Here is a 25,856-nt window from a genome sequence, read left to right on the forward strand (position 1 = left end):
CCCTCTGGACCATTTCACAGGCTTAAATCTGTAAGGTGGAAGGTGTATCATACAGATTAGAGAGCAATCTACCTCAAACCCTGAGGCTTTGGGTGGTTATGAGAGAGGACTGCAGTGTGGCTGGAAACAACAGCAGTACAGTCCATAGACTGCTGAGCTCGCATCGGTTTTCTCACTGTCGGTTTTTGGATGATTGCTCTCTCATCAACAGATCACACTCCCCCTTGCTCCCCAGGTTTTGTTTCCTCTCTGAATCCTTCAAGCAGCACCGTAGCTGCTTAGCGTGTGTACACAGAGCTGCCCTCAGCCTGAGCATGCTTTTCTCTGGGGCTGACCTGTTGGGCAGAGGCTCACTGAGTATAAAGGGTGTTGTCTCTGCCTTGTCTTTGGCTGGGTGAGTGGCAGGTAGGGGAGTGGGTTGATTCAGGTTCCTCAGCAAGTGCTGCCTGAGCCCCAGGTCTGTTCCTTGGGCTCGCTTCAGTAGTAAAGGGTAAATAATACTGGGCAAACAACAGGATTACAAAACTCCTGCAGGTCAGGTTATTCTTGCCTTGAGTTTCAAGCTCTGAATCAGGATCTCCACATGCCTAATAGGGCAGGATGTCTGTTCCTGGTCTGAGAGGGCTTTGGACTTGAATCAGACTGGTTTGGGTTGGAAGGAATCTTAAAGCTCATCCAATTCCAACCCCCTGCCACAGGCAGGGACACCTTCCACCAGACCAGGTTGCTCCAAGCCCCATCCAACCTGGCCTTGAACACTGCCAGGGATGTGGCAGCCACAGCTTCTTTGAACTTGAAGAGAACGACTCAACTTGAACTACAGCTCTTCTGCTGGTAACACTTTGCACTGCTGAAATAAACAGAGACCCCCTTCCTCCTTCATTTCCCACCCTGAAAGAGGTGGATGACCTGCTGTGAAAGCTCAGCCTCGGCTTAAGCAATGGCTTTCACCTGAGGCATGTTGGCCAGGGTGACTTGACACAGCTGTCCTGGCCACGCTGCAGATCCTGCACCCTTATGTTCAGAACTTGCTGCTGGCCAGGGCTGGAAGGAGGAAAAGATGTGGAATGCACTGGTGATTCCGCACAATCAGCAAGCTGAGGGAGCCTGATGTGCCCTCTGCTCTATCCTGGACTAAGCCCAGCCCTGGGGTTTTAGCCACCCATCCAGGCAGGAGTCAGCTCATGCCCAGGGGAAGGGTGAGCACAAAGCATTGGTTCTGGTGTGATTCCACCACAGTCCAGCCGGGAACAGCAACAGGCAGGGGGTAAAACTTTGGCAGAGGTTTCAAAAGGGAGAGAGTGGGAGAGACTGAGCTGCAAAACATCTGGCTGTGGAGTTGGGGAAGGCATCTGCTCACAGCCCATAGTAAATGTGTGTGAGTTCTCTGGGCACAGGGAGCCAGAGGTGCAACCTCCCTGGGGAGGCAGAGGAAGCTGGGCAGAGGGAGCTCCCCTGGTCAGGCTGAACTGCCCCAGGATGGCTGTGCCACAGCCCTGCCAGCATTGGGCTTGGTAGAGCTGGAGAGACCTTGGAGCCACTTCCAGTGCCTAAAAGAGCCAACAAGAAACCTGAAGAGTGGCTTGTGACAAGGGCAGGTAGGGATAGGATGGGGGGAATGGATTTAAACTGACAGAGGGGACATTTAGATGCAATCTGTGCAAAAGTTCTTCACTATGAGGGTGGTGAGGCCCTGGCACAGGTTGTCCAGAGAAGCTGTGGCTGCCCCTTCCCTGGCAGTGTTCAGGGCCAGGTTGGACAGGGCTTTGAGCAGCCTGGTCTAGTGGAAGATGTCTCTGCCCATGACAGGGGGTTGGAACTGGGTCAGCTTTGAGGTCTTTGCCAACCCAAACCATTCCGTGATTCTATGAAACCAACATTTGCCTGTCCTGCTTGGGACTGCTTAGAGCTGTGGATGTGAATCTACCTGGCAAAGTCCAGCCCTGCTGGAAGCATCCATCCACCCACGTGGGAGACGCAGAAGGGGAAGTGGGAGCCTGTGCAGGGAGCATTACTTGGAGTGCTGGGACTTGTGTGGACTCCGGGTTTGTTCTCTGCCTGCTGCAGTTTTTCAGCTCTTCCGAAGTTCCCCTTTCAGCCTGGAGCTCCTGGCACTGGGTTCCTGTTAACCCAGACCTGCACTGGGATGCTCCCAGCAGGCGCCTTTCACAGCTTGGACCCCAAACATCCATGGGGGGGGGGGGGTGACTTCTAACTCGGTGAGCTTGGTCTGGGGAGTGCTGGTCAGGTCAGAACCTCCAGCCAGGGAGCACAGAGGTTCAGGGATACCCCGCTTGCACCACATGAGTTGCATGTGGGCAGCTGCCAGTGGGTCCCTGGGCTGGATCTGGGGCTGTGGCTGCTCAAACCAAAAGGAATAGCCCTGAGATGCTGCCAAGAGGTTGTTAACCCCTCTAGAAAGCATCTTGGGGTGTGCTGGGGGAGCACTGAAGCTTTTTACTGCCCCGTAGCATCTCCTGCTGCCCGTGCTGGCAGGGCTATGCACGTGCTCGCAGCCAAGGAGCAGGACAGAAGGGCTTTATTTCACCTCCTCAGCCCGGTCCTGCTGTGTCCCCCCTATGATGAATGCTGCCCTTGTTCCACACCGGGCACGCCTGGTCCCACCCCGCACCAGCAGCGCCTCTCCACACCCTGTTCCTCCCGCCCGGCTGTCATGGTGTGACAGAAAACCCCCCAGCGCTGCAAAGTGCAGAGCAAGGCCGGTGGCCAGCCCGGGGCTCTTGTTTGCCAAGGCACACAAACACGCCCTGTGTGCAGCAGGACATGTTGCATCATTAATTCACAAACGGGGCCCTTGTGCTTGGCACAGCCACTCCTGCAGCCAGCGATGCTCCGGCCCAGAGCTGCCTGGGACAACCCCTTCCACTTGGATCAGTATTTCTATTTATTGATGAGGGTTTCCCTTTTCTCAGTGCATCAAGAATCATATAACCATAGAATCAGTAGGTTGGAAAAGACCTTTAAGATCATTAAGTCCAACTGTTACTCCAGGACTGCAAAGTTCACCACTAAACCGTGTCACTAAATGCCACATCTACACGGTTTGTCAACACTTCCAGGGATGGTGACTTCACCACTTCCCTGGGCAGCCTGTTCCAATGCCTGATCACCCTCTCCATGAAGAGATTTTCCCTAATATCCAATCTAAACCTTCCCTGACACAGCTTGAGGCCATTCCCTCTTGTCCTATCATTTGTCACTTGGGAGAAGAGACCCATTCCCACCTCACTACAACCTCCTTTCAGGCAGCTGTAGAGAGCAAGGTCCCCCCTGAGCCTGCTCTTCTCCCAGACTGAACAACCCCAGGTCCCTAAGCCATTCCTCACCACACCTGTGCTCCAGACCCTTCACCAGCTTCATTGCCCTTCTCTGGACCCACTCCAGCACCTCAATGTCTCTTTTGTAGTGAGGGGCCCAGAACTGAGCACAGGACTTGAGATGCAGCCTCACCAGTGTTGAGTACAGGGGGCAATCACTTCTCTGCCCCTGCTGGACACACTACTGCTGATACAGGCCAGGATGCCATTGGCCTTCTTGACTGCCTGGTCACAAGCTGCTCGTCCAGTGGCCATCAATCAGAACCCCCAGGTCCCATTCTCCTGATGTTCCAGGAGAACATCAATCAAAACCCCCAGATTTCCTGCCAGTGCAAGATCCAGCCCTTTGCCTTGTTGAACCTCATACTATTGGCTGCAGCACATCAACCCAGCCTCCAGCTCCCTCTGCAGAGCCTTCCCACCCTCCAGCAGATCAACACTCACATTCAGCTTGATGTCATCTGCAAATTTACTGAGGGTGCTCTTGATCCTCTCATCCAGATCACCAATGAAGATATTAAACACTGGCCCTAACACTGAGCCCTGAGGAGCATCACTAGTGACCAGTCACCAACTAGATGTGACCCCATTTACCACTACTCTTTGGGCTCGGCCATCCCACCGGTTTCCAGCCCAGTGAAGAATCCTCCTATCTAACCCATGAGCAGCCAATTCATCCAGGAATGTTGTGGGAGACAGTGTCAACTGCTTTACCGAAGTCCAAATACACAATGTCCACCCTCAATCAGGTGGGTCACCTATCACAGGAGATGAGGTTCGTCAAGCAGGACCTGCCCTTCATGAACCCATTGCTGACTGGGCCTGATCCCCTCATTTTCCTGCATGTGCTTTATGACCTCATGTAGGATCATCTGCTCCATGACCTTCTCCAGCACCGAAGCCAGGCTGACAAGCCTGTAGTTCCCAGGGACTTCCTTCCTGCCCTATTTGTAGAGAGGTGCCACATTGGCCTCCTGACATCACTGACATCCCTGACATTCCAAGTGCTCCCCTGCTTGCATGTGTACATGTGCCCTATGGAGTGTGAGATGCCCCATGGGGAGCCTACCTCAACCCATGGAGAACACCCATGACCATGAAAGCACCCATAGCACATGGAAGGCATTGCTGCTCCATGGAGAGCATGTGCAGCCCCACAAGGAGCACCCTTACAACATGAAGAGCATCCATCACCATGTGGGGAGCAGAGGTGGTCCTGTGGAGAGCCCGACAGCCTGGTTCTCATGAACCCATCGGACCCACGATGCAAAACCCTCCCAGCAGTGCACGAGTCCTGGTTTTTATTTCACAGCTGTAAACTTAAGGACAGGTTTAAGGAAAGACACCTTCCTTCAGCCACTTCACTGGCAGCTACTTGAGGGCTTTGAAAGAAGATGTTAGAAACACAACTGCATAGTAGTAAGTCTCTTTACATAAACACAAAGTATTTGCAGCATTTCCAGCACTGCGGCCAGAACCACCCCAGTGCCAGCACTCACCCCGCAGCTAAATCACGGCTGGACTGATGGATCCAGGCAGTGAGGATAAAGGCACCCAGCCTCCTGCTGCCCCCCACCACTAGTGGGGCTGTCCCATGTTGAAGGCAGGGGCTGTGGGCAGGGAAGGGGCAGCTGCCATTGCACCACACACCGTGCTTTGCTGGGTTCAGCCCCAGCAGCAGCAGAGCTGTGGCTTCTTTAATTTAATAACCTTATAAAATAGATAGTCTCTGTGAGCTCTCCCTGGAAAACAACCCCCAAGCTTCCTCTCAGTCTGACTCGGTGTCATGGCGTTGCCTGGCCCCACGAGACGGAGGGGATCGGCTCCTGCTCCTCTTCCTCCCCTTGCGCCGTGGGGATGGATGCCGGCCATGGCCGTCCCTGCTCCGGCTCTGCTGATGGGCAGGGTGGCGTGACGGGCTCCTGCCGGAATCGCTGCTGCTGCTGGAGGAATCCGTGTCGTGTCGATGCCGGCCACTGTGCCGTGATGTCTCAGGGTGCTGATGGGTCTTCCTTCGATGGTGCCTATGGGTAAGGAAAAGTAAGGGGCAGTGGGGACACAGGGAACATCAAGAAGTTGATTCTGGGGATGAAAAAAGGATTTTGGAAAGCCAGGAGATGCTGATGGGGCATCCTGATGCCAGCCATGATCATGCAGCTCTCCTAAGTCCTTCAGCCCGTTTTCCAGCAATGATGCTCTGCCAACCCTGAGCTACCTGTCATCCTCATCCGAAGAAGACTCGGAGGACGATGAGGCAGCATCCTTCTTGTGATGCTTATCCTTCTTCTTCTCCTTCTTATGTTTCCTTTTTTTCTTTTTTTTCTTCTCCTTTTTGGATTTCTTGCTCCCTTCTGGTCTGCAGGGAAGAGATCAGTGAGGATCCCTGCCACACACATCTTTCTGGCTCCTCCAAATACTCATCCCCATCCCTCCCTCCAGCTGCATCTCACCACTTCCATCCTTGACCAAGAAGAAGTGCCCATAAAGAAACACAAAACAACACAACAGACAGGTTTTGGGGGCAAACCAGAGGTTTGGGGGATGATTCAGGCAGATGCAGAACACGCCCAATGCCAAAAGGAGCCACATAAGCATCTTGCGAAGTATCTTCTCTGCAAAAATAGGCCATTTCTGGTAGTTACCCACCAAAATGGCAATCTCCATACTCACCGTTTCTCCTCCACCTTCTCCTCCTTCTCCTGCTTTTTCTTGGAAACAGGCATCTCGGGGCTGCTGGAGACTTTCTGGTGCTAGGGATGGAAAGAGAGAAAAAGATAAAGAGCGAGTCTATAATGCCATAGCTTCGAATTACAAAAAAAAAGAGACTTTCTCCTTGTAGCACAGGATAAGGGGGAATGGCTTTAAACTGACAGAGGGGAGATTGAGATGAGATCTGAGGAAGAAGTTCTTCCCTGTGAGGGTGGTGAGGCCCTGGCACAGGTTGCCCAGAGAAGCTGTGGCTGCCCCATCCCTGGCAGTGTTCAAGGCCAGGTTGGATGGGACTTGGAGCAACCTGGTCTAGTGGAAGGTGTCCCTGTCTGTGGCAGGAGGTTGAACTGGGTGAGCTTTAGTGTCCCTTCCAACCCAAACCATTCTGGGATTCTATGAAAAATTAATTTGAAAAAAAAATGGATAAAAATTAAATTCAGAAAAAATTAGAATACCCACAATTGCTGTTTCTAATTAAAACCTCATGAATTAACTCTGTGCAGACAGGACACAAGCCTCTGTGCTACAGCCACTAGCTTTGGTTTTAAATAAAACGCCCTGAGTGTGGGGCAGGGATTTCTGCCCTTTTCCCATCTTTGTTTTAAACCTGGTAAGGAGGATGACAGCATTGTACCGTGAAGATAGAAAGCCCCATCTTGGCCGCCTCCTTGTCCTCCTTGGAGAGCATTATCCGGCCAGCATTGCCACTGGGGAGAGAAAAGTCACCAAATGAAAACAAACCCTATAGAAACAACAACAAAAAAGCATTAAAATGGCAAAAATAAACAATCAAATTGCCCTGAAATGTGGCATTTTGGTGCAGGACCTGCATTGGTTCCCTGTACCTGGAGCTGCCCAAGCCCACCACCCGGTCCACGTTCTTCTCATCCCGCTCGGTGCCATCCCGCTTGCACACCTCAGCCAGGTCCTGTGGGGGGTCAAGAATGTCCTCAGTGTCTGTGTGTGTCCCCATAAAACCCCACACGGAGCTGAGGGGAGAGGACATGGGACACATGGGCCCCCCTTACCTCCCTGCTGAGCCCGGTGGGCTGCCTCTTGAGGTTCTTGTAGCCCCTATAAAACAAAACCCAGGTGATGTGTGTATGGATGGGGGATACCTTGCACCTCCTGTGTTTTTCCAGTGGTGGTGGGGGATGTAGACTCACAGGGCTGCCAGCATGGCCTCCTGCTCGGCCAGGCGGACGGCAGCCAGCTCTTCTTCACGGGACAGCGCAGGGGCTGTGTCCTTCTTGCCCTTAGCGTACCATGTCAGGTCCTTCCCCTTTTGCCACCGCCCCACCGGCGCCATCAAGGAATTCCCTGTGGGGAGAAGACATCGTAACACTCCAAAACATCTATCTGCACCCCAAAACCATGCTGGGGGGACAGGAAGGATGGGGATGGAAAGGACGTTTGGCCAAGGCCGGCCCTCACCCAGGTAGTTTTCACGCTGTTTGTCTGTCTTGACATCCTCCCAGCTGAACTGGTCCTGGCCCCCTCGCACTCCTCCTCGGGATGAGCCAAACATGGTGCCGGACCCCTCAGTGGTGGTGGGGTGTTGGTGACCTGCAAAGGGGCCAGGCCCGGGTTTAGCCCCCACAGCTCCTCCATGTAGGTGATGATGGAGGGTCAGAGTTGGGTGAAGCAAATTTGCCCCCTCTAGAGTTTGTGGGGTAGGCAAATCCTTGGAGAAGGGGGCTGCACAGCCTGGAAGGGCAGGTGCACAACCCAGAGGCAGGGGGTGCTCGGCTTGGGGAGCTGTAGGGCCTGGGGGAAGATATATTGCCTGGTGGGGGATGCACGGCTTGAGGAGGGGTGGCAGGGCCTGGTGGGGGGAATGGAGAACACACGGCGCGGGGGCTAATACACAGGGTGAGGGAGATGCACGGGAGCTGGTGGGGTTAGAGCCTATGTGGGGGGGCGGTGCACAGCCTGAGAGGGGCTGCAGGGCCTGGGGGGGTGGGCGCCAGGGGGTAGGAGATCTTGGGTTGGGGAGGTCGGCTGGGCGGCTTAAGGGGAGCTGCACGACCTGAGGTAACGCAGAGGGAGGGTACACACACTGGAGAAAAGAGGGGTGGTCGCACGACCCGGAAGAGCGATGGCACATCCGGGGCGGGGGTTCGCACGTCCCGGAGGTGCGTGAACGCCGGCCTCGGGGGTCCCCCCATGACCGGATTGGGGACGGAGGGGTGGGGGGGTGCGGGTTCAAACCCTGGGGTCACACACGCCTCCTTCCCCCCCTCCCCCCCCCCGCGCACGCACCTCGTGTTAGCTCCCGCCTGCAGGGCCCGCTCGCCCCGGCCGCTACCACCGGTCGGGGTGGGGAGAGTGGCTTTGCGAGGCGGACCGTACCACCGCATCAAGGAAGAGGGGGGGGGAGGAGCCCGAAGGAAAAGTCCGCCTATGGCGGCACCACAGGGAGCCGTTTGCTGGTTGTATTTGTTTATTAAAGGCTGGTTCCGCCGCCTCACTTCTTCCAGAACCGCTCGTAGGTGCCCAGGTCGATGCCTTCGAAGGTGTCCTCCGGCCCGGCCTTGGGCTTGCTGGGGAACTGCTTCCGCAGCCGCGCCTTGCGCTCCGCCTCGGGCAGCGTGCTGCTGTCGAGGGGCAGCTGAGGGGACGGCGTGAGGCCCCGGCCCCGCCGCTGCCGCAGCCACCACGCCCGTCACCCGCCTCACCATGAGGATCCGCTTAGGCTCCTTGTAGCGCAGGCGGATGGTGGAGCCGTCTGTCTTGACCAGCAGGACGGGGTAGAGGCGGCCGTAGAACTGCCTGTGGAGGTGGGAGACTGAGGTGCGGTTGGAGTTGCTGCGGGTGGAGAGGGCGATCACTGGAGGCAGCCTGGGGATGGTGTCGAGGCGCAGGGCTCTGGTGGGGAGGTAAAAGGGAGGTGAGGTCATTCATAACTGAGAGCAAGAGGTGCCGCTGCGGTGTGTTCAATCTCAGGAGTGGTTGGAGTTGGAAGGGACCTTAAAACTCATCCAGTTCCAACCCCCAGCCATGGGCAGGACACCTTCCACTAGACCAGGTTGCTCCAACCCCATCCAACCTGGCCTTGAACACTGCCAGGGATGGAGCAGCCACAGCTTCTCTGGGCAACCTGTGCCAGGGCCTCACCACCCTCACAGGGACAAACTTCTTCCTCAGATCCAGTCTAAATTTCCCCTCTTTGTCCGTTCAAAGCCATTCCCCCCTTGCCTGCCCTTGTCTAAAGCCCTTCTCCAGATTTCTTGTCAGCCCCTTTAGGCACTGGAAGCTGCTCTAAGGTCTTCCCGGGGCCTTCTCCAGGCTGAACAAGCCCAGCTCTCTCAGTCTGTCTTCCATAGCAGAGGTGCTCCAGCCCTGGGAGCCTCTTTGTAGCCTCCTCTGAACTCACTCCAACAGCTCAATACTCTTTTATGCTGGGGGACCCAGAGCTGGGTGCAGGACTGCAGGAGAGGAGGTCTCACCAGAGCAGAACTGACCTGCTGGTGATTCAGCCCAGGACAAAGCTGGTTTCTGGGCTGCAAGCACACACTGCTGGGTCATGGTGAGCTTCTTGTCAACCAACACCCCCAACTCCTTGTCAGGGCTGCTCTCAATCCAGTCTGCCTTAGCCTGTATCTGTGCTTGGGATCACCCTGACCCATGTGCAGAACATTGTACTTGGCCTGGCTGGACTTCATGATGGAAGACACAAACCTCCATCACCCAAAACCGTCCCTGGCAAGACTCCTGATGAAGGGCCTAGATTCTCCACTAGGGCACAGCAGCCACTGCCACCAACTCACCTCAGTGCCTGGCTCGCAGCTGCCATCTTACTGCAGTGAGTGAGGGCAGATCAAGCGTGCAAGGAGCTGGCAGACAGCAGGAGGTGCGGCAGCCTCCCAGGGACACCCTAGGAGACACAGAGCTTCTACGGCATGGCTGTTAGGGTGATGGCCCCATCCCCATCATAGTGCAACCTCCCAAGTCCCCTCTCCGTCATGCATCAGCCCCATTATGGCTCCCACCCTCCCCACCATGGTTTAGACCCATAAAGGCCCGCCCCCCCTCCCGAGTATAGTTTGGCTCTATAATGGTTCCATGTATCCCCGCTGTGGTTTGGCGCCATATTGACTCCCCCTATCTCCACCATGGTTCGGCCCTATGAGGATTCCCCACCTCTCGCCATGGTTTAGCTCCATGAAAGCTCCCCTCCATTCCTGCCATGCTTCGGCCCCATACTGGCTCCCCCTGCGCCGCCATAGTTCAGCCCCACAACAGCTCCCCACCTACCCCCATCTTGGTTCGACCCAACACAGCCTCCCCCCGCCCTTCCAACAAATGGTTCAGCCCAGGGCACCGCGCTTCTCCCTGCGCGCTGTGGCTCGTCTTAACCGTCTTAACCCCCATCATGACCAGATCAGAGCTGACAGCCCCCCCAAGCAGCCCCAGGTGCTCCCCAACCTGCACTGCTCAGTCCTGGCGCCCCCACACTGACCGTTTATCCCCCCCTCCCTTCCCTCGCCCGTGGTCTGCCCCACCGCCCTCCGCTCACGTGACCGCGCGCCGTGGTGCTCCCGTTCGCTCTCCGCCCAACGTCAGTGCGCACCGTGGCGGCGGTGGGGACGTGGGAGCTGCTGGGACCGCCCCCTCCTCCGCTTTCCGCTCCCGTCCCCATGATCGGGCAGCGGCTGCGCGGACCCATCGCGCGGGCGGCGGGTGAGCGGTGGGGTCGGTTCCTCAGGGCCCAGCCCCGGTGGGGTGAGGCGAGGCACAGCCGGCCCCCGCCGCGCTGAGGTGCCTGTGAGGGGTGAGGGTCCCGCCACAGGTGCTCCTGGCCGGGTCAGGCCGAGCTCGCCCATCTCCCCCCTGAGGGCCTGATGGGGTGCTGAGTCCACGCAGGGCGGGCGGTGGGACGTGCTTGGGTCTGTCCCCGCTGCCGTGGTCCCTTTTCCTGCAGCCACGTCGGTGTGGTGCTTGGGAATGGCTCCGGGATGCTCCCGGTTAGATAAGCCCTGGGGTGTGTGTGCTGTAGCGGATGGGTTTCATCAGTGCGTGAAAAAGGGTGCTTGGGGCATGCAGCCTGCAGATACGCAAATATACAGCTCTGTGTGGTGAAACACGATGTGTGTGTGGGGAGGCGGGTGGTAAAATCACACCTGCCTTAGCTTCACCTCTGTGAAAGTGCACCCGCCTGCATCAACTGGATTGGACCTGGTGGTTAAGTTAAACTGGTCCAATTTTGCAGCAGGACACCATCTTGTAGTGACTGCTGGCCCATCTGGCCTGGCCCCGGGTGGTTTCTGCAGTGAAATCACCTTGAGCAACTGGGTCTTGTCTCCTGCAGCATCATTGCACCCTGCGGAGCCAAGCATGGCCACACGGTAGCCAGACAGTGCTCTTTAGGTAATTGTTTCTGTGATAAAGGTGGCTTTGTGTTCCCACTGGTTTTGGGTTCTGTGGTGGGGTTGCTCTGCTCCTATTTCAATATTTCAAGTAATTCTTTAATGTAAGCAGCTCACCGACAGGGCAGGGCCTTGCAGTCCAGCCGTCCTGCATAGTGTCTGTGTTCACTTCTGGGCCTCTCACTATAAGAGAGATACTGGAGTAGCTCCAGAGAAGGGCAACAGAGCTGGTGAAGGGCCTGGAGCACAAGTCTGATGAGGAATGGCTGAGGGAACTGGGGGGTTTAGTTTGGAGAAGAAAAGGCTCAGGAGGGACTTTGTTGCTCTCTGCAACTACCTCGAGGGAGGTTTTAGTGAGGTGGAGTTGGTCTCTACTCCCAAGTAACAAATGATAGGACAAGAGGTAACAACCTCAAGCTGTACCAGAGGAGGTTTAGATTGGATATTAGGAACAATTTCTTCACTAAGAGGGTGGTCAGGCATTGGAACAGGTTGCCCAGGGAAGTGGTGGAATCACCATCCTTGGAAGTGATCACAAACCATGTAGAAGGGGCCTTTAGTGACATGTGGTGGTCTAGGCAGTGCTGGGGTAATGGTTGGACTTGATGATCTTAAAGTTCTTGTGCAACCTAGTTGATTCCATGACAGGTCTGGGGTTGTGGCTGCTGGGGCAGCATCATGGTGCCCATGGGGCTCTTCACAGACATCAAGATGCTGAGCGTTTGTCTTCTCTGGGTCAATGCTAATAAGCTTTACTGTGTTACTGCAGCTGGCTGGGCTGGGCTTGGCTTTCGGAAAGTGTCCCAGAATTTAGAAAGATGGGAGTGGCAGCTTCATAATGAACCTGCTAAAAATAGTGGATGGGATTATAATCCTAATTCAAGAGACCTTTCTTGGGGCTCCAGGGAAACTGTCCTTTAATCTTCTTTTCAACTTTATAAGAGGGCTTTACCTTCTCTGTAAAGCCTCTGCTAATCAGCATTAATTTTAACTCCTGCGATGTCTGTCCTTTGCTTTTCTGGTTGCGTTGCTGCCTTCCAGTCAAAATCCAGGGCAAATTTAGCAGGCAGGAATGGACCAAGGAACATTGCTCCTCCTCAGTGACCACCTTGTCTTTTTGCAGCTGTTTGACCTCAATCCCAGCTGTGGCTCCTCCCCAAATTTTAGGATCTTGATCAGATAGCTGTGCTGCTCTGTTGTGCATCAGCTCCAGTCTGCTGTGGTTTTGGTGGTACGTGGTGGTACCCGAAACAGTCTTAGGAGTAAGCCAGTGGAGACGAGAGATCCTCTGTGCTAGATATTTGCACATTATCTGCTCTAAAAATGCAGAATCTGAGAAAAGGGGGGAGAAAAATGAGTTTCTGCTGAACATAAATACATACCTGTAACATTGCTGCAGCAAATAGCTTGAAAATGTGATTTGTAGCTGCCTTGCTGAGCTGAGAACCAAACAGGAGATTGGAAGAGCCCCAGATCTACCAGGTCTGGCTTCTCTGGGGTTTTTGGCACTTTGCCTGTGGTTTTTGAGGGCTTCAGATTGCCAGAGGGATCAGAGCTGTGTTCAACAGGGCTGGGGGAATGGGATGGGGAGAGCAGAGGAGCTCGGTGAGGGCAGTACTATTGCTGTGAAGACCCATTCATCATTAGGAATGATTCTTTGGAGTCGGAGCACGTGTTTAACCGGTTGTGATGCTAGAGGTGAGGGCATCTGCTTCCATGTCTGTGCTGCTCATGTCTCAAGGACGACATTTGCTCACCCTCCCTTTTCCTCCTTTGCCTCTCCAACCCCAAGCAGCTGCTCCCCATATCCTGCACTATGCCTTCTGAAAGTGCTTTGTGGGAGCAGGTTTTGCTCTGCTCTGGCACAGATTCATGGTTTAACAGGCAGGTGTTTGCTGTCAGCTGCACACAAGTGCCCAGCCCCTTCATCTGGCAGTGGAAATGCCTTTTCATTTATCTCCCTTTCCTTTAAATTAGGTCTTGTTTTCCTCTGCAGATCCCCAGCAAAAGAGGAGGATACATTAGGAGGGAAGCGAGAGGAAGCACCCACAAGTCTCTTGGCTTATTTTTAGCCTGCTTCTCAAAGAAGTGAGACCTGTGATAGTAACGTACGTGTCTTTTCTGACTTTAGTTCTGAGTATTTTGGGCAGAAAAAAAGGGAATAAGGTCAAGGAGAGTGTCTCTATCTTCCCCAGACACCCCACCAATGCTCTTTCAGGGGAAAAAGCACCATGAGCATCCACAGACAGCTGGGTGGCAGAGACTGGGGTCACACCACAGAGGTGCCGAGATGTGCTGTCTGGAGGCTTGGGTTTGGATCTGTGGGCAAGAGGAGTTTCCCTGTTGCCTCTGTGGTGGATAAGTAGCCTAACTGTTGACCCAAGCAGTGGCTGGAGGCAGCAGTGGCATGAACTTTGGTCCAAAAGGAGCGTTGTCTGCAGAAATCCTGTCTGAAAACAAGAGCAGATGCTTTTCCAGAAGAGTGTCCAACTGCACAGCTGTTGGATGTGTAATGTGAGCGCAGCAGCTTCATAGCCTGGGTTTGTGCCTGTTGTGCATCAGTGTCACCTCAGAGCCTGTCTGGTTTTGGTGTCTGTGGGCACTGCTTGAACACCAGCTGAAGCTGCACTATGAGAAGGAGGGTGGGCTGGAAACCTCCTGGGGTCCCCTCCACCTCACCTTGAGTGAGTCCCCTCACCTTGGTGACTGCAGGGGCCATGTGATCCCAGAGGTTACCTGCAGAGCCAGGGACAGTTTGGCTGTTGTTTGCCTATAGCTTTACCAGCTGGGAGAGTAGGGAGCGGAGGAGAAACCAGGAGACAAGATTAAAGACCAGCTTTTCATTGGCCATCTTAAACTTGTGGCTTGGTAATTAGGGCTTTAGGCAGCTCGCAAATAGCCCAGCTTTCTGCCAGCCGCTCATATTGCTGCTACAAGGGGCTGGACTTCATACCTGAGCTGAAAGGGAGTAAAAGCTAAAGGTAAGGATGCTAAAGGTAAGGAGCGTGCTCCCAGCGTGTCCTTTCGCAGTTTGTCTGGGGTTGAATGAAATGATTGCAAGGGATTTTTGCAGCCTTGAATTTCCCTTTTCCTATCTGTGCCTGCTGAAGGGTGAATGAAATTTTGAGAGAGAAGAGAGGGAAACTGTTTTCCCTCTAGCTGGGATGGGAGTGTCCTGGATGGATAGTGCAGGCAGGGACCAGGATTTATGTGTCTGGCGCAGCTGGATCACAGCAGAAGCTGTGAAACTCTTGGAGAGAGTCAGTGCTGGCATCTGAATGTCCTCTGCAGGGGCTTTCAGTGGTGGCCAAGGAAGCCAGCATGCAATGAAGGAGCATCATTTTGGAGCAGACGTGTTGCAAAGTGTGCTGGGGTGATGGGAGGGCTTTGTGTAGCTCCCCTTCTGGAGTGTTTGTCAAGCAGTGGTTAAGGCTCACCCGTTGTATTTAAGTGGGTGAGAGGAACTGGCAGGGCAGAGGAGAGGGAGGTGCTTTGCACAACTTGGCAGTGTTGGATCTGGTGGATCTCAGGCTGTACCCGGGGTATGCTAGTTTCTATTTAGATGGTGATTAAACGTTCTACACCCACATGAGCTGCTGCTGCATCTGCTTAGACTTTGTGTATTAATACTGCATCCTTTCATGCAGGCATGGATAAACAACTGGTATGTGCAAAGCATCCTTGGGGAACAGAGGGGAAAACTGGTGTAATATTCTAGCCGTGGTGCTGGCTGGTGGATGCCTGTGTGATCACAGAGCTGCACAGAAGTGGTTTAGGGATGGAGACTGGAGTCAGGGAGGCAGTCTGGTGAGGTTACCCTGCTGCAGCCTCCTTGCCTGACCTCGGGAGAGGCCCAGTTTGGCTTAGGGCTGTTTAAAAAGTGATTTGTAAGGTCTGGGTGGCAATGTTCTGATCTGATTTAAAATGTGAAGGGCATTATACTGTCTGTTGGCTGATTGTTCCAAAGGCCACACCCAGGCAATGAGGTTAAAAATATGCATTTCCAAGGGCTTTGCTGCTGCAGAAAGGAATTGTGGTTCAGGCTTTTTTCTCAATAGGAAAAATCGGCTTGTTTGATTTGTCATGCTCTCATCATCACTTCTGGTTTAGCAGCTGCTGAATTGCCAATGGATGAGGGTCCCCAGTGGTACCCCCTGCACTGTCATTCAGGATTTTGTTCTTTATTCACATGTTGATGATTAACCTTCTTCATCCTAGAGAGGCAGGCACTTGAAAATGCCTAGTTGTTTTCTTCCTGGTTGAAGAAACTACTGTAGAAAGGTTTCTGTGGCCCCAGGCTGCCTTTTTTCCCCCCTGTACTAGGAATCAAACCCTTCTCTCTTGAGTTGGAGTTAGTGTTCCAAGGAATGTGGAAATAAACTCCAAAGCATGTTCGTGTCTCCTGTCACACTCATGTTCAGACTGCTATTGAAGGCTTTGGGGTATAGTGGCGAAGGATATGCTGGGCTTCTGGGTTGTTGTCTGCTTGTGGTAAAGGCTTTGCATGTGGATATTTATCCCAGGACTGATAGGAAACTTTTAGCTGCCCATCATGGGCTCACAGTTTGTGCTTATTAGGATGTAAATGGGCAACATAAGAGGTGTGGGATCTCATGAGCATCCCATCCTTGCTTGGAGCTGCAGATGTGTAACACTGGTGGATTTCTGCCCTTTTTTCTTGCAGCATCTCCCGCAGACTCCCCTTGAGGCCTGTCTGTGTGAGAGGGAAGCAGCTGTGACTATATATGTATCAGTAAGGATTAGCTGGCATTGCCCCACACATTTGGATGTCCCGTGATGTTTCCACATGCCACCAAGGCACAGACAGCGTTTTCCTCCCATTAGAGAAAATGTTCCGTAGGATTTGAGTTCCAGAGGGACCCAGCCCTGGTGGCAGAGACTAGAGCTACGACAGAGCTGGCTTGATTTATCCCAGCTTAATGACAGCTGGAGCCCAGTTTCCTCCTCCTTTGGGTTATATCTGAGTTTAACCTCAGCCCCTTGAGGATGAGTGTTCATGCTGCAGTGATACATGCCTTTTATTTATCCAAGGTATTTGCTCACTAGGTAAGAATGGGGGCCAGCAGCAAAGCAAGGTGAAGCTACCCTGCTGCATTGCTGCTGCATTGCATTCTGCTTTCCAAACTGCTGTCCCCCTCTGCAGGGCTCCTAACTCAGATCTTTTGCAGTGGCACAGAGGTAGCAGCTCCCACTGTTTGCTGCCAGTTTGCTAATATAATAGTTGTTTGAGTTTCCCTCATATTTCCTGCACTTCCAGTTACTTTCTATCAGCTCCAAGCTTGTGCTTTCTCATAATTGTAGATTTGCCTGCAGAAACTTATATCCGGGGGTATAAAAGATAGATGCTCTTTTGTGGTGCCAATCACCCCTGGCAATCCATATCTCTGTTTTTTTCATGGATGTTTCTAACCAAACACATATTTTTCTGTCTTTCTAGCCATGCAGGGACCAAGGCCAGTGGTTCTGAGTGGCCCATCAGGTGCAGGGAAGAGCACTTTGTTAAAGAAATTGCTTAAAGATTATGAGAACGTCTTTGGCTTTAGCGTCTCCCGTGAGTATTTATATGTCTCTGGCAAAGGGCAGTGGAATTTAGGGCCGCAAGCCCAAAGCCTGCTTTTGGTGCAGTATTCATGCCCCAAGTAATGAGCTTCCATGGCTTGCCTGTGTCCTATGGCCTTGTCTGTGGGGTCTTTGTGCTGTTAAAATAAGTCAGGATGCCTTTTACTACTGGTATTGAATGGCAAGTCTTAAGATTTGTCTGGAATAGGTCTGGTGACCCCAAACACCTCTAAACACAGATCAAGGATGTAATGAGATTTTTCTGAGTGATTCTTGACTCTGAATTAACACCTCTTCTTCAAAGGCCAGTTCTTTCCATCCACCTGTGCAAGCTGATGAGGATTTCAACAGCCCAAGGGTGGCACGCCAGAGTCTCACACTTAAAATTAGAGTTTCATGAAGCCTGCCTCATTACCAGGTCTGTCAGTGAAACAGTTCACCTCATCACCTGCGTACGTTTCTCCTGCCATTACTCTGGTGGTTTGTTAACTTCTACATCGATCACTTAAGCGCTGGCCAAGGGTCATTTGTTCTCTACCAGGAGTGGTTCCCTGTAATGTGAAAGTAACTCTTGTCCGGTTGGCTTGGTCTGCTCCTTCCCGCCAGCAGTCCTTCTGTGTCCACAACAGACAATGTAAATGCATGGAGTTTTCCTCTGTCAGGTTACCTGTTGCAATACTAATCCTGTTCTCTGTTTCTTGAGTGACACATTAAAGGTTATTGTAACTCTGGGCTGTGTCCCCAGCTCATTCACCTGATTTTCCCTGGAGCTCTCCAGGGTGTTTTTCAGTACGTTACCATACTGGTTTTTAGTGTCTTAACCATTTTGGATACTGCAGTTGAAATCCTTGCTCTGAGATCTGGGTGATCTCCTTGAAAGAGCAAATACTGGGTGTTTAAAGATTTAATGTTACTGGAGATATAAAAAAACCCCACAGCTTAAAATTATCTTTCCTTTTGTGTTTTATCCTGTGCTCTTGATTCAACTGAATCTCTCTTCTCAGTCCAAACTAATGTTACCATTTTCCCCAAGGCTGCCTCTTGGTGGTTATTTTTTTTCCTAAATCTCCATAGGCCACTTAGACCTTGGCAACTGGTGCTTTATAAAAACCTTGACCGGGTGATCAGAGCCTTATTGCATTAGGTTAACTCCTGCTGGTCCTAAATAAAATAATCAGTGTTGCCCTCCATGATGACTGTCAGCTCCTTTTTGGTTTTACAGAGCATGTGCTTAAAATAACACCAGTTTGAATGACTTCCAACAGGCTTCAAAGGCTGTTTGATTTATTCACCTCGTGCAGGAGTTTGCCCTTATTCATTAAATCTGGCTATTTTAAGCACCTATGTGGGTGATGCATGATCTTTTCAAATGAAGGTAACTCTGTGAAGTAGGGCACCGCTAATTCCCCTCATCTGAGGCAGAGGTCCAAGTACGTGTCTGGTATTACACAGGAAGGCTGTAGCAAAGCTGAAAACTACGCCCAGCCTGGTAAGTCCCACACTGACCACTCAGTCCTAACAATCTTTCATATTATCTAGGATTATCTAGGATTCTTTGATTACAGGCCAATCCTGCATGTTGTTGTTGTGTTAAACTATCTGATTCTGGAAGCTTTGGTAATTATAAGTAGAGGATCAGTTTACTATGTGATTGGGTTCATCTGCTGCGTAGTGCTTTTATTTCTTTGATACTGTTACATCCTTGGGTGATCTACAGTATTTACAAAAGTGGGTTTTTTTGCTTACAGATACCACAAGGCAGCCAAGACCTGGAGAAGTAAATGGCAAAGGTGAGTGTGCTGCAGTTGGGCCTCTCTCACCAGGCTCTGCAAATAATTCATGCAGAAAATGTTTAAGCTTTTGTGGACTGTGTGCATGGATCCCCTCTAGTAACTAACTTAGTCCTACATTTGTGTTTATAGGGCACATTTCCTTAGGCAGACATTCAGTAATTACGTATTTTAGAATGGGTATGTATACATGTATATAAATATGCGTATATACATTGCACTTGGCCTTGTTGAACTTCGTGAGGTGGACCTCTGTGGACCCTGATGAAGTTCAACAAGATTGAGTACAAGGTCTTGCCTTGCATTTGTGCAGGGCAGTCCCAAACACAAATATAGGCTGGGGAAGATTGGACTGAGAGCAGCCCTGAGGAGAAGGACTTGGGGGGTTGTTTGATGAGAAGCTCACCATGACCCGGCAGTGTGTGCTTGCAGACCAGAAACCAACCGTGTCCTGAGCTCCATCACCAGCAGCATGACCAGCAGGTCGAGGGAGGGGATTCTCTCCCTCTACTCTGCTCTGGTGAGACCCCTTACTGCAATCCTGCATCCAGCTCTGAGGTCTCCAACAGAAGAAGGATGTGGAGTGAGTCCAGAGGAGGCCAGAAGATGCTCCAAGGGACACCTTAGAGCAGCTTCCAGTGCCTAAAGGGGCTGACAAGAAAGCTGGAGAGAGGCTTTTGACAAGGGCGAGTAGAGACAGGACAAGGGGGAATGGACTTAAACTGACAGAGGGGAGATTTAGGTGCAATCTGAGGAAGAAGTTCTTCCCTGTGAGGGTGGTGAGGCCCTGGCACAGGTTGCCCAGAGAAGCTGTGGCTGCCCCATCCCTGTCAGTGTTCAAGGCCAGGTTGGATGGGACTTGGAGCCACCTGGTCAAGTGGAAGGTGTCCCTGCCCATGGCAGTGAGGTTGGAACTGGGTGAGTTTTAAGATCCCTTCCAACCCAAACCATTCTAGGATTCTATGATGCACACACTTTTGTTCTTTGTCTCTGTGTCAGTGAGACTGTAGCCATTACTGTTCTGCAGTGTGTGCCAGGTGCTGTAGAGGAGATAATGAGGAGGGATGTACTTGGCAGAGCAAAATCAAAATTTAATTAGGCAGTGATACATTAACAGAGGCAGAGCATGTGCCATCAGTGTTCTTTTCTAGGCACTATCTCTGTGACTCACTGACCAAAGTTGTCAAAGCATGGCTCAATTTAAGCACCCGAGTCCCTGCTTGGCCCGTGAGTGGCTTGATTTTCCATGGTGCCAGGTAGCTTTTGTGATACACCTCAAATGTAGACCTGCTTAATGCTATGTCCTTATTTGTCTTAATGGCTTGTGTCCAGCTGCTTTTCTGTTTCCTGGTTTGCGTATTTCGTAAAGAATCAGATGAGGTTTGTTTTTAATTTCTGATCACAGTTTTCACTCTGAAGTGAAAGGGAGGATTTTAAACAAAAGATAGAGAAACATTCCTTTTTAGGTAATTTGATTTTGATGTTCCCTTTTATCTGCCTCTCTCTCTGTTGTCCCATTATAGTCTTTAATCATAAATACTTTCAAATTAAGAGCTTTGGCAGTCCAGCTGTAATGTGTTCCACACCTGTGGGCACATTGGGTGGGGGCCTGTTGCACTACAAAGAGTAAAGGGTGTGAAACAGCAGCATTTTTGGCCACACAGAAAGCTCCAGAACATTTTGAACAGGTGTCTGAGCAGTTGGTGTACAGAAGGGATGCTGTATACATTAGTTAGGAAGTAGATATCTGCAGTCTGCCAGTGTTGTCCAAAGCAGATTTTAAGTTGCTTCTCCCCTAAGCACCCATGGGTGTCGTTTTGACCATGAGCTTTAACCTTCAAAGCTGTTAATTCCTGGCTGGTTTTCCCTATCCAGATTACCATTTTGTGACAAGAGAGGAAATGCAGAAAGAAATTGATGCTGGTGAATTCATCGAGCATGCAGAGTTCTCTGGAAATATGTATGGAACAAGGTACGTGGCTCAGACACTGTGGCTGCTGAACCCAGGCAGTGCTGTGAGCTGACATGATGGTGAACGAAAAAGTATTTTGACTTAGATACACTCTCTTTCTCCCAGACACACAGATTCTTGCCCATAAGCAAAGCCTTTAATTTTGACAGTGACGTCCTTATCAGCTTATTAAGATAGCAAAATTAACTTATGCAAAGAGTTAGGTCATTGTAATTAAATCATCGTTGTGTTACAAGATCCTCTATAGCCTCCAGTACTTGAGGGCTGCTGAAGTAGCTCATATGCTTAACACTCCTCCTGCACAGGGGTGATTTTTATGCTCCTTAGTATTTTCCAACTGCTTGCAGAGCAGAATGGAGAATTACTTTTTAATGATGTGAATATGATGAATCTGGGAGCAGAAGCTGTAACTATGTTGGCTGTTGTGAAACAAATTCTTGTGCTGCTTTGGTAAAGTGGCTGCTACAAACAGATAAATTGCACAGCACCCTTGACTGCAGTTAAAGAGTTAGGTGGATTTTAAAATAGCATTGCCCTCAGCGTTGGAGCTGGTGATCAATAAAACATTAAGCTGCAATGTTAATTAGAAGTCAGATATCTTATATAATTATTGTGAGAAAATTGTGGCACTGTAATAAAGGACCTTCTAAGGAGGAAAGTTAAATGTTTCTTGAGATATTTGATTAGTTGTGTTAAAGAAACTTCCTGCAATGCTTTTCAGAAAGACGTAGATTTCTTAAACAGCCAAATGTGCTTTTCCTTGAGGATTTTTTGGAGATGGCATTCTTCATGGAAGGTTCTAACATAAGGCCCCAAGGCTGAATGTGGTGTAGGTGTACAGCTCTGAAGGAATGTTTGGTGAGTCTGCATTTCAGTGTGAAATGGTGAGCTGTTTCAGTGTGACATGCACAGGCGTCACTTGCTGTCACCACAGCTAAGGGCAGTCTTGCCAGGGGTCTGGCCATGCTCCCTCTGAGGCTAATGGAGGGGCACAATCCCCTCTGCCCTGGCCTTGATAGTTCTAGTGTTGCTTGTTTGGTAAGAGAAGGGAAAGCTGACAGCTCATCTTCCAAATACCCAGCACCAAGGAGAGTCTGAGTTCAAGCTCCTTAATCCCTGACTTCATCCTGTGTAGGACAGGCTTCCTTCCCTCACGTGGGTCCTGCTTAATCCAGCTGGCCACAGCATGGAGGAGACAGCTGCTCTCCCATGCCCGATATGTAGGTGGAGTTGATCTTGGTGTCTTTCCATCAGGGTGGGTGGTGAGAAAACATCTCTCCTCAGCCAATTTCCTTGTAGGAATTCAATACTTCAAGCAAATTAAATGACATGTTTGTGTTTGTTGATTGGTTGTAGCAGTAGTTAGCCAATACCTGGTGATACCACATGAAGCCTGCAGTTTTCACAAGGCAAACCAAGCCATTTTGGGGGAGTGCTTATGAATTTGTGGTGGATGGTGTTCAGATATGGGTTCTTGCTGCTCCCCGCTTGGGCAATGCAGCAAACAACCGTATTTGTATAGGGCACATAGCTGGTCTCACAGCTTTGCTTCAGCTTTCTCCTTCCTGTTGGGGACATGACCTGTGTTATGGACTCCCACATCAGGAGGAAAGTCACCAGCCACCTTCACCCTCCTGCATGACCCCTTCGTAGTGGTGTCTTTGCAGGCAGTAAACCATGCTGCACTGACTCCACCAGCTGCAGAGCTGTGAGGGTGCCTTGTCTGCCTGCTGTTCCCCATGTTTGGCATGAGGAGCTCACAGCATCATTGTGCCAGGCTGCTCCAGGGCTCATCTCAGTCTGCTGGGGCTTTTCTGGGCTTGCAGGCTCCCAGAAGTCTTTACAGCTTTCTCCGTCTCAGCTCTGTTCCCTATTCCTGCAAGGCACTTTCTGCTTGAGCTGCCTCTGTCCTCTCCAGCTGTTTTTTGCAGTGAGCCGTCATGTAACTGTGATACCCGTGGCATTGCTGAGTTTGGGGGTGAATTTTGGGTGTTCGGGAACAAGCTCAATGCAATTCCCCCATGCTGGGGAAGAGATACCATATGTAATGACATATGAGAAGTGGCACTTAAAACATTTTCAAAACTGTGCATCTTGTGATCCAGGCAGGAGTTTCCATCTCAAGCATCCTCCAGGAGAGCATGTGGGTACAGAAACTTGTGGATCTCTGGAGCAGGAGGAAGGAAGTTGGTAGTGGTTTTGCTCTGTGCTGAAGGTTGCTCCTGTGTTTGTTGAAGGCATGAGCTTTACAGCTTGCGCTTGAGCCAGTCTGCTCATGGGATGGTCATGTTATCTATTTCCACACTGTCCATTGTGGTTTTGCCAGCTTCTCTAGCAGAAGACAGCAGGTCCCTGCTCTGCCTCAGGGATCCAGAGGACATTTGGAGAAAGAGAACTACTCAGCAGGAACGGAGCAGGCTCTCCTCTCCTGCCACAATTTGGGCACATGGGAGTCCTGTGAGGCGAAGACCTGCTATTAGATGGGGACAAACCAAGCCCCCAGTGTTGTGGCTGGATGCTCTGACCCCTTCCCTCTTTGCTCTGTCCCCAGTAAAGGTGCAGTGCAGGCTGTCCAGGCCCAGAACCAGATCTGTGTCCTTGACATTGACATCCAGGGTGTGAAGAACATCAAGAAGACAGACCTGAACCCCATCTACATCTCTGTGCAACCTCCGTCCATAGACATCTTGGTGAGCGACCGCCTTCCTTTGCCGTTAGGCAGTTAGAGGTAATCAGCGTCTTGCTCTGAAGCGATGGGGACCCCCCTCATTGATTCATCTATATGTTTCTAAGGGCTGTAGAATAGGTGGGGAGGACATTTCTGAGCACACCCTTACCTCTCCCAGTCCAGCTCCCCAGTGTCTGACCCCCAGGGGGTAAATCTTCCTGTGGTCTTTTTTCTGAGTCCCTGCTGTACAGCATCCAAACACACCAAACCTTGGTGTGTTTGCCTGCATGGGGTTGTAGACTCCATAGCAGCATGGCCAGCCTTTAAATGCATTAGTTGTACTTAATGCTGGGGAGAGGAGGAGACTAAACCGAGGGAAGCTAGTTCTCTGCAGCACTGGAAATCCTGTACCCCTCTGGCCTTATGGGGCCCTATATAATAGTGATTGCAGTGTGCCTTTCATAGAAATTAAATCATTGCCATGGTGCAGAGATGGATGTGCATACATATATACGCAACCTGCTGAAGCTGTGCAAGGAGTACGGGCATTAAGGGCCACAACTCTGGCTCTGTCCTCTTGCTCTCATTGAGTTTGTGGAGGAGAAAGCCAACAGCACCAATTGAAGAATCCAGCAGGGTGACTTCATCTGCCAGCAGTACCTGCAAAAAAACAAACCAACCCAAAAGCAGGGGGAAAACAAGAGACTGGCAGCCTGAGCTCTGGGAATAAGATTTTGAGCCTAAACTCAGCTTGGCAACTGGTTTGCTCTGGGCTGTAAATGAAGCCTCTCACCGCTTGCAGAGTGTTGTCTCATCTGCCGGTGGTCACTGGCAATAGGAAATGGCAAATGGTATTTGCTTGTGGGGCAGGTGGTGGTTTCTGTGTGCAACATTTGGAACACGTGTTTCTTAAATGTTTTTGTCATTGTGTTCAGGAAAAAAGACTACGTGATCGGAAGACTGAGACAGAAGAAAGTTTAATGAAGCGTTTGACTGCAGCCCGCATAGATTTGGAACTTAGTAAGTGCAGGGGCCTTTGAGTGATGTGCGCAAGGAGAGGGGATGCATTGCTGATTTAGGAGTTGGTTTTTGCGTGAACATCCGACTTTTATTCTGAAAGGAGGGCTGGTGGGGCTTGGACATCACCTGAGTTTGATCTAAGCACCATACTGCACCGTTTCTCTCTTCAGTTCCTTGTGGGTGGTTAGCAGAGGGGCTGAAATAGTAACAAAATGCTGTAGGAACTCAGGTCATACATGAGAGATGACACAGGGTGGAAACACATTCTCAAGCTCTTAACTTCCTATCGCTGTCTCTTTCCCCAGGTAAAGAGCCTGGCCTGTTCGACTTGGTCATTATTAATGATGATTTAGAAAAAGCCTATTCTGAACTGAAGGAGACACTCCTGGAGGTGAGTTGTTGTTCAGGGCTTTTTTGCCCCACTCCCTGGGCAGGGATGACCTCTAGGATGAGCAGGTGAAGGTTTGTCTATAGGCAGCCACAGAAATGTGACCACATGCGCACATTTGATATGGTTTGAGCTGCTGAGTGACGTAGCTGAGCATGGATCATGTATGAGCAATGATGGATCAGTGGCCTAAGAGTGGGAAAAGGATCCCGTACAATACTGGGTTGGGGTCAAAATGAACACATGTCCCTTGGCAGTATGGAAGGAGTCTACTTTTGTTGTGGTCATTTTTGAAAAGCCTCAAAGTCAAGCCTTGCCTTTTTCCTAAAGGCTCCTGTGTAAACTCTGGGCTTGGTCCTGCAATGTTGTGGAGCTGATCTGAGATGATCTCTTATGGCCTCCAGAGGTGTGAAACTAAGAGCTGTTCCCAAAGAGTGGCAGATGCTCAGTAGTTTTCCTGATCTCCTTGCAGGAAATCAAGAAGACCCAAGAATCCAGGAAATCCTGAGCTGAGCCCGCTTGGATGTTTTATCTTTGCACATCATTCCCGAAGCACGTGACACCCATTTCATGGCAAGAGACATTCCCTTTAGACTGATCCTCCTCCCCAGTTACCCTAGGATGTTTCTATTAAAAGGAAAGAAAATGAAACCCAGTCACACTTGTGCTTGTGTTGACCACAAACTTGGTGTGTGCTCTCCCAGGTTGGTACCTCAGCAGGATGCTTTGGAAGTGATTGTGTGGTGTCTGCTGCCAAAGGGCAGAGCCATTCTGCAAGGCAGTAGAGGAGCTGTCTGGGCAGCTGTGGCCCCAACACATGGCTTCAGATCCTGCTGCAGTATCTGTGGAGATACATGCTGTGCCAGCTAATGCTGCTCAGTGATGAGGAGATACTTAGATTGATGTGACCCACCTGCAAATGGAGGGGCTTACTCCTTCACTGGCATACGGTGTCACAAGTGTTGGCATCCTCTTCCTCTGATTCCTGCTTTTTGCAGGTCTGGCTGCAGCTCTTCAAGGCA

The 25,856-nt window shown here is 51.2% G+C and overlaps 3 protein-coding genes across 9 annotated transcripts; 1 reads left to right on the forward strand and 2 right to left on the reverse strand.

The window, feature by feature from the left end:
* Positions 1-4,622: 4,622 nt before the first annotated feature.
* C1H1orf35 (chromosome 1 C1orf35 homolog) lies at positions 4,623-8,428 on the reverse strand. The gene is made up of 9 exons (XM_034062319.1): positions 8,310-8,428; positions 7,482-7,613; positions 7,214-7,367; positions 7,076-7,121; positions 6,893-6,975; positions 6,682-6,754; positions 6,009-6,088; positions 5,554-5,694; positions 4,623-5,362 (listed from the first exon to the last, which is right to left on the reverse strand). Exons 2-9 carry the CDS (start codon positions 7,573-7,575, stop codon positions 5,107-5,109), a joined length of 927 nt encoding a protein of 308 aa, XP_033918210.1. The 5' UTR covers positions 7,576-7,613; positions 8,310-8,428; the 3' UTR covers positions 4,623-5,106.
* Positions 8,429-8,472: 44 nt separating this feature from the next.
* Positions 8,473-10,669, reverse strand: MRPL55 (mitochondrial ribosomal protein L55). 5 transcript variants are annotated; one of them, XM_034062332.1, is made up of 4 exons: positions 10,567-10,669; positions 9,818-9,924; positions 8,726-8,915; positions 8,473-8,658 (listed from the first exon to the last, which is right to left on the reverse strand). In XM_034062332.1, exons 2-4 carry the CDS (start codon positions 9,841-9,843, stop codon positions 8,515-8,517), a joined length of 360 nt encoding a protein of 119 aa, XP_033918223.1. In that variant the 5' UTR covers positions 9,844-9,924; positions 10,567-10,669; the 3' UTR covers positions 8,473-8,514. The 5 variants fall into 5 exon arrangements, with proteins under 5 accessions (XP_033918223.1, XP_033918236.1, XP_033918226.1 ...); XM_034062345.1 differs by lacking the exon at positions 10,567-10,669 and adding an exon at positions 10,537-10,555; XM_034062335.1 differs by lacking the exon at positions 10,567-10,669 and adding an exon at positions 10,476-10,530.
* On the forward strand, positions 10,597-25,487 carry GUK1 (guanylate kinase 1). 3 transcript variants are annotated; one of them, XM_034062323.1, is made up of 8 exons: positions 10,597-10,730; positions 16,875-16,988; positions 18,745-18,786; positions 20,662-20,758; positions 23,310-23,448; positions 24,362-24,446; positions 24,752-24,837; positions 25,307-25,487. In XM_034062323.1, exons 1-8 carry the CDS (start codon positions 10,688-10,690, stop codon positions 25,340-25,342), a joined length of 642 nt encoding a protein of 213 aa, XP_033918214.1. In that variant the 5' UTR covers positions 10,597-10,687; the 3' UTR covers positions 25,343-25,487. The 3 variants fall into 3 exon arrangements, with proteins under 3 accessions (XP_033918214.1, XP_033918220.1, XP_005150058.1); XM_034062329.1 differs by lacking the exon at positions 10,597-10,730 and adding an exon at positions 11,400-11,417; XM_005150001.3 differs by lacking the exon at positions 10,597-10,730 and adding an exon at positions 14,340-14,397.
* The last annotated feature ends 369 nt before the right edge of the window (positions 25,488-25,856 follow it).

The sequence above is a fragment of the Melopsittacus undulatus genome, chromosome 1 (assembly GCF_012275295.1).
Source record: "Melopsittacus undulatus isolate bMelUnd1 chromosome 1, bMelUnd1.mat.Z, whole genome shotgun sequence".
Classification (NCBI taxonomy): domain Eukaryota; kingdom Metazoa; phylum Chordata; class Aves; order Psittaciformes; family Psittaculidae; genus Melopsittacus; species Melopsittacus undulatus.

What these genes read in the sequence shown, in the direction of transcription:
- C1H1orf35 (XM_034062319.1), bottom strand. Translation starts at nt 7,575, where the DNA reads ATGTTTGGCTCATCCCGAGGAGGAGTGCGAGGGGGCCAGGACCAGTTC. An exon ending in GAGGCCATGCTGGCAGCCCT is followed by an intron (nt 7,122 to 7,213) that starts GTGAGTCTACAT and finishes TTTGTTTTATAG; the next exon opens with GGGCTACAAGAACCTCAAGA. An exon ending in GTGGGCTTGGGCAGCTCCAG is followed by an intron (nt 6,755 to 6,892) that starts GTACAGGGAACC and finishes TTCTCTCCCCAG; the next exon opens with TGGCAATGCTGGCCGGATAA.
- MRPL55 (XM_034062332.1), bottom strand. Translation starts at nt 9,843, where the DNA reads ATGGCAGCTGCGAGCCAGGCACTGAG. An exon ending in GCTGCGAGCCAGGCACTGAG is followed by an intron (nt 8,916 to 9,817) that starts GTGAGTTGGTGG and finishes CCTCCCCACCAG; the next exon opens with AGCCCTGCGCCTCGACACCA. An exon ending in AGCCTAAGCGGATCCTCATG is followed by an intron (nt 8,659 to 8,725) that starts GTGAGGCGGGTG and finishes CCGTCCCCTCAG; the next exon opens with CTGCCCCTCGACAGCAGCAC.
- GUK1 (XM_034062323.1), top strand. Translation starts at nt 10,688, where the DNA reads ATGATCGGGCAGCGGCTGCGCGGACCCATCGCGCGGGCGGCGG. An exon ending in CTTTGGCTTTAGCGTCTCCC is followed by an intron (nt 16,989 to 18,744) that starts GTGAGTATTTAT and finishes TTTTGCTTACAG; the next exon opens with ATACCACAAGGCAGCCAAGA. An exon ending in GGAAATATGTATGGAACAAG is followed by an intron (nt 20,759 to 23,309) that starts GTACGTGGCTCA and finishes CTCTGTCCCCAG; the next exon opens with TAAAGGTGCAGTGCAGGCTG.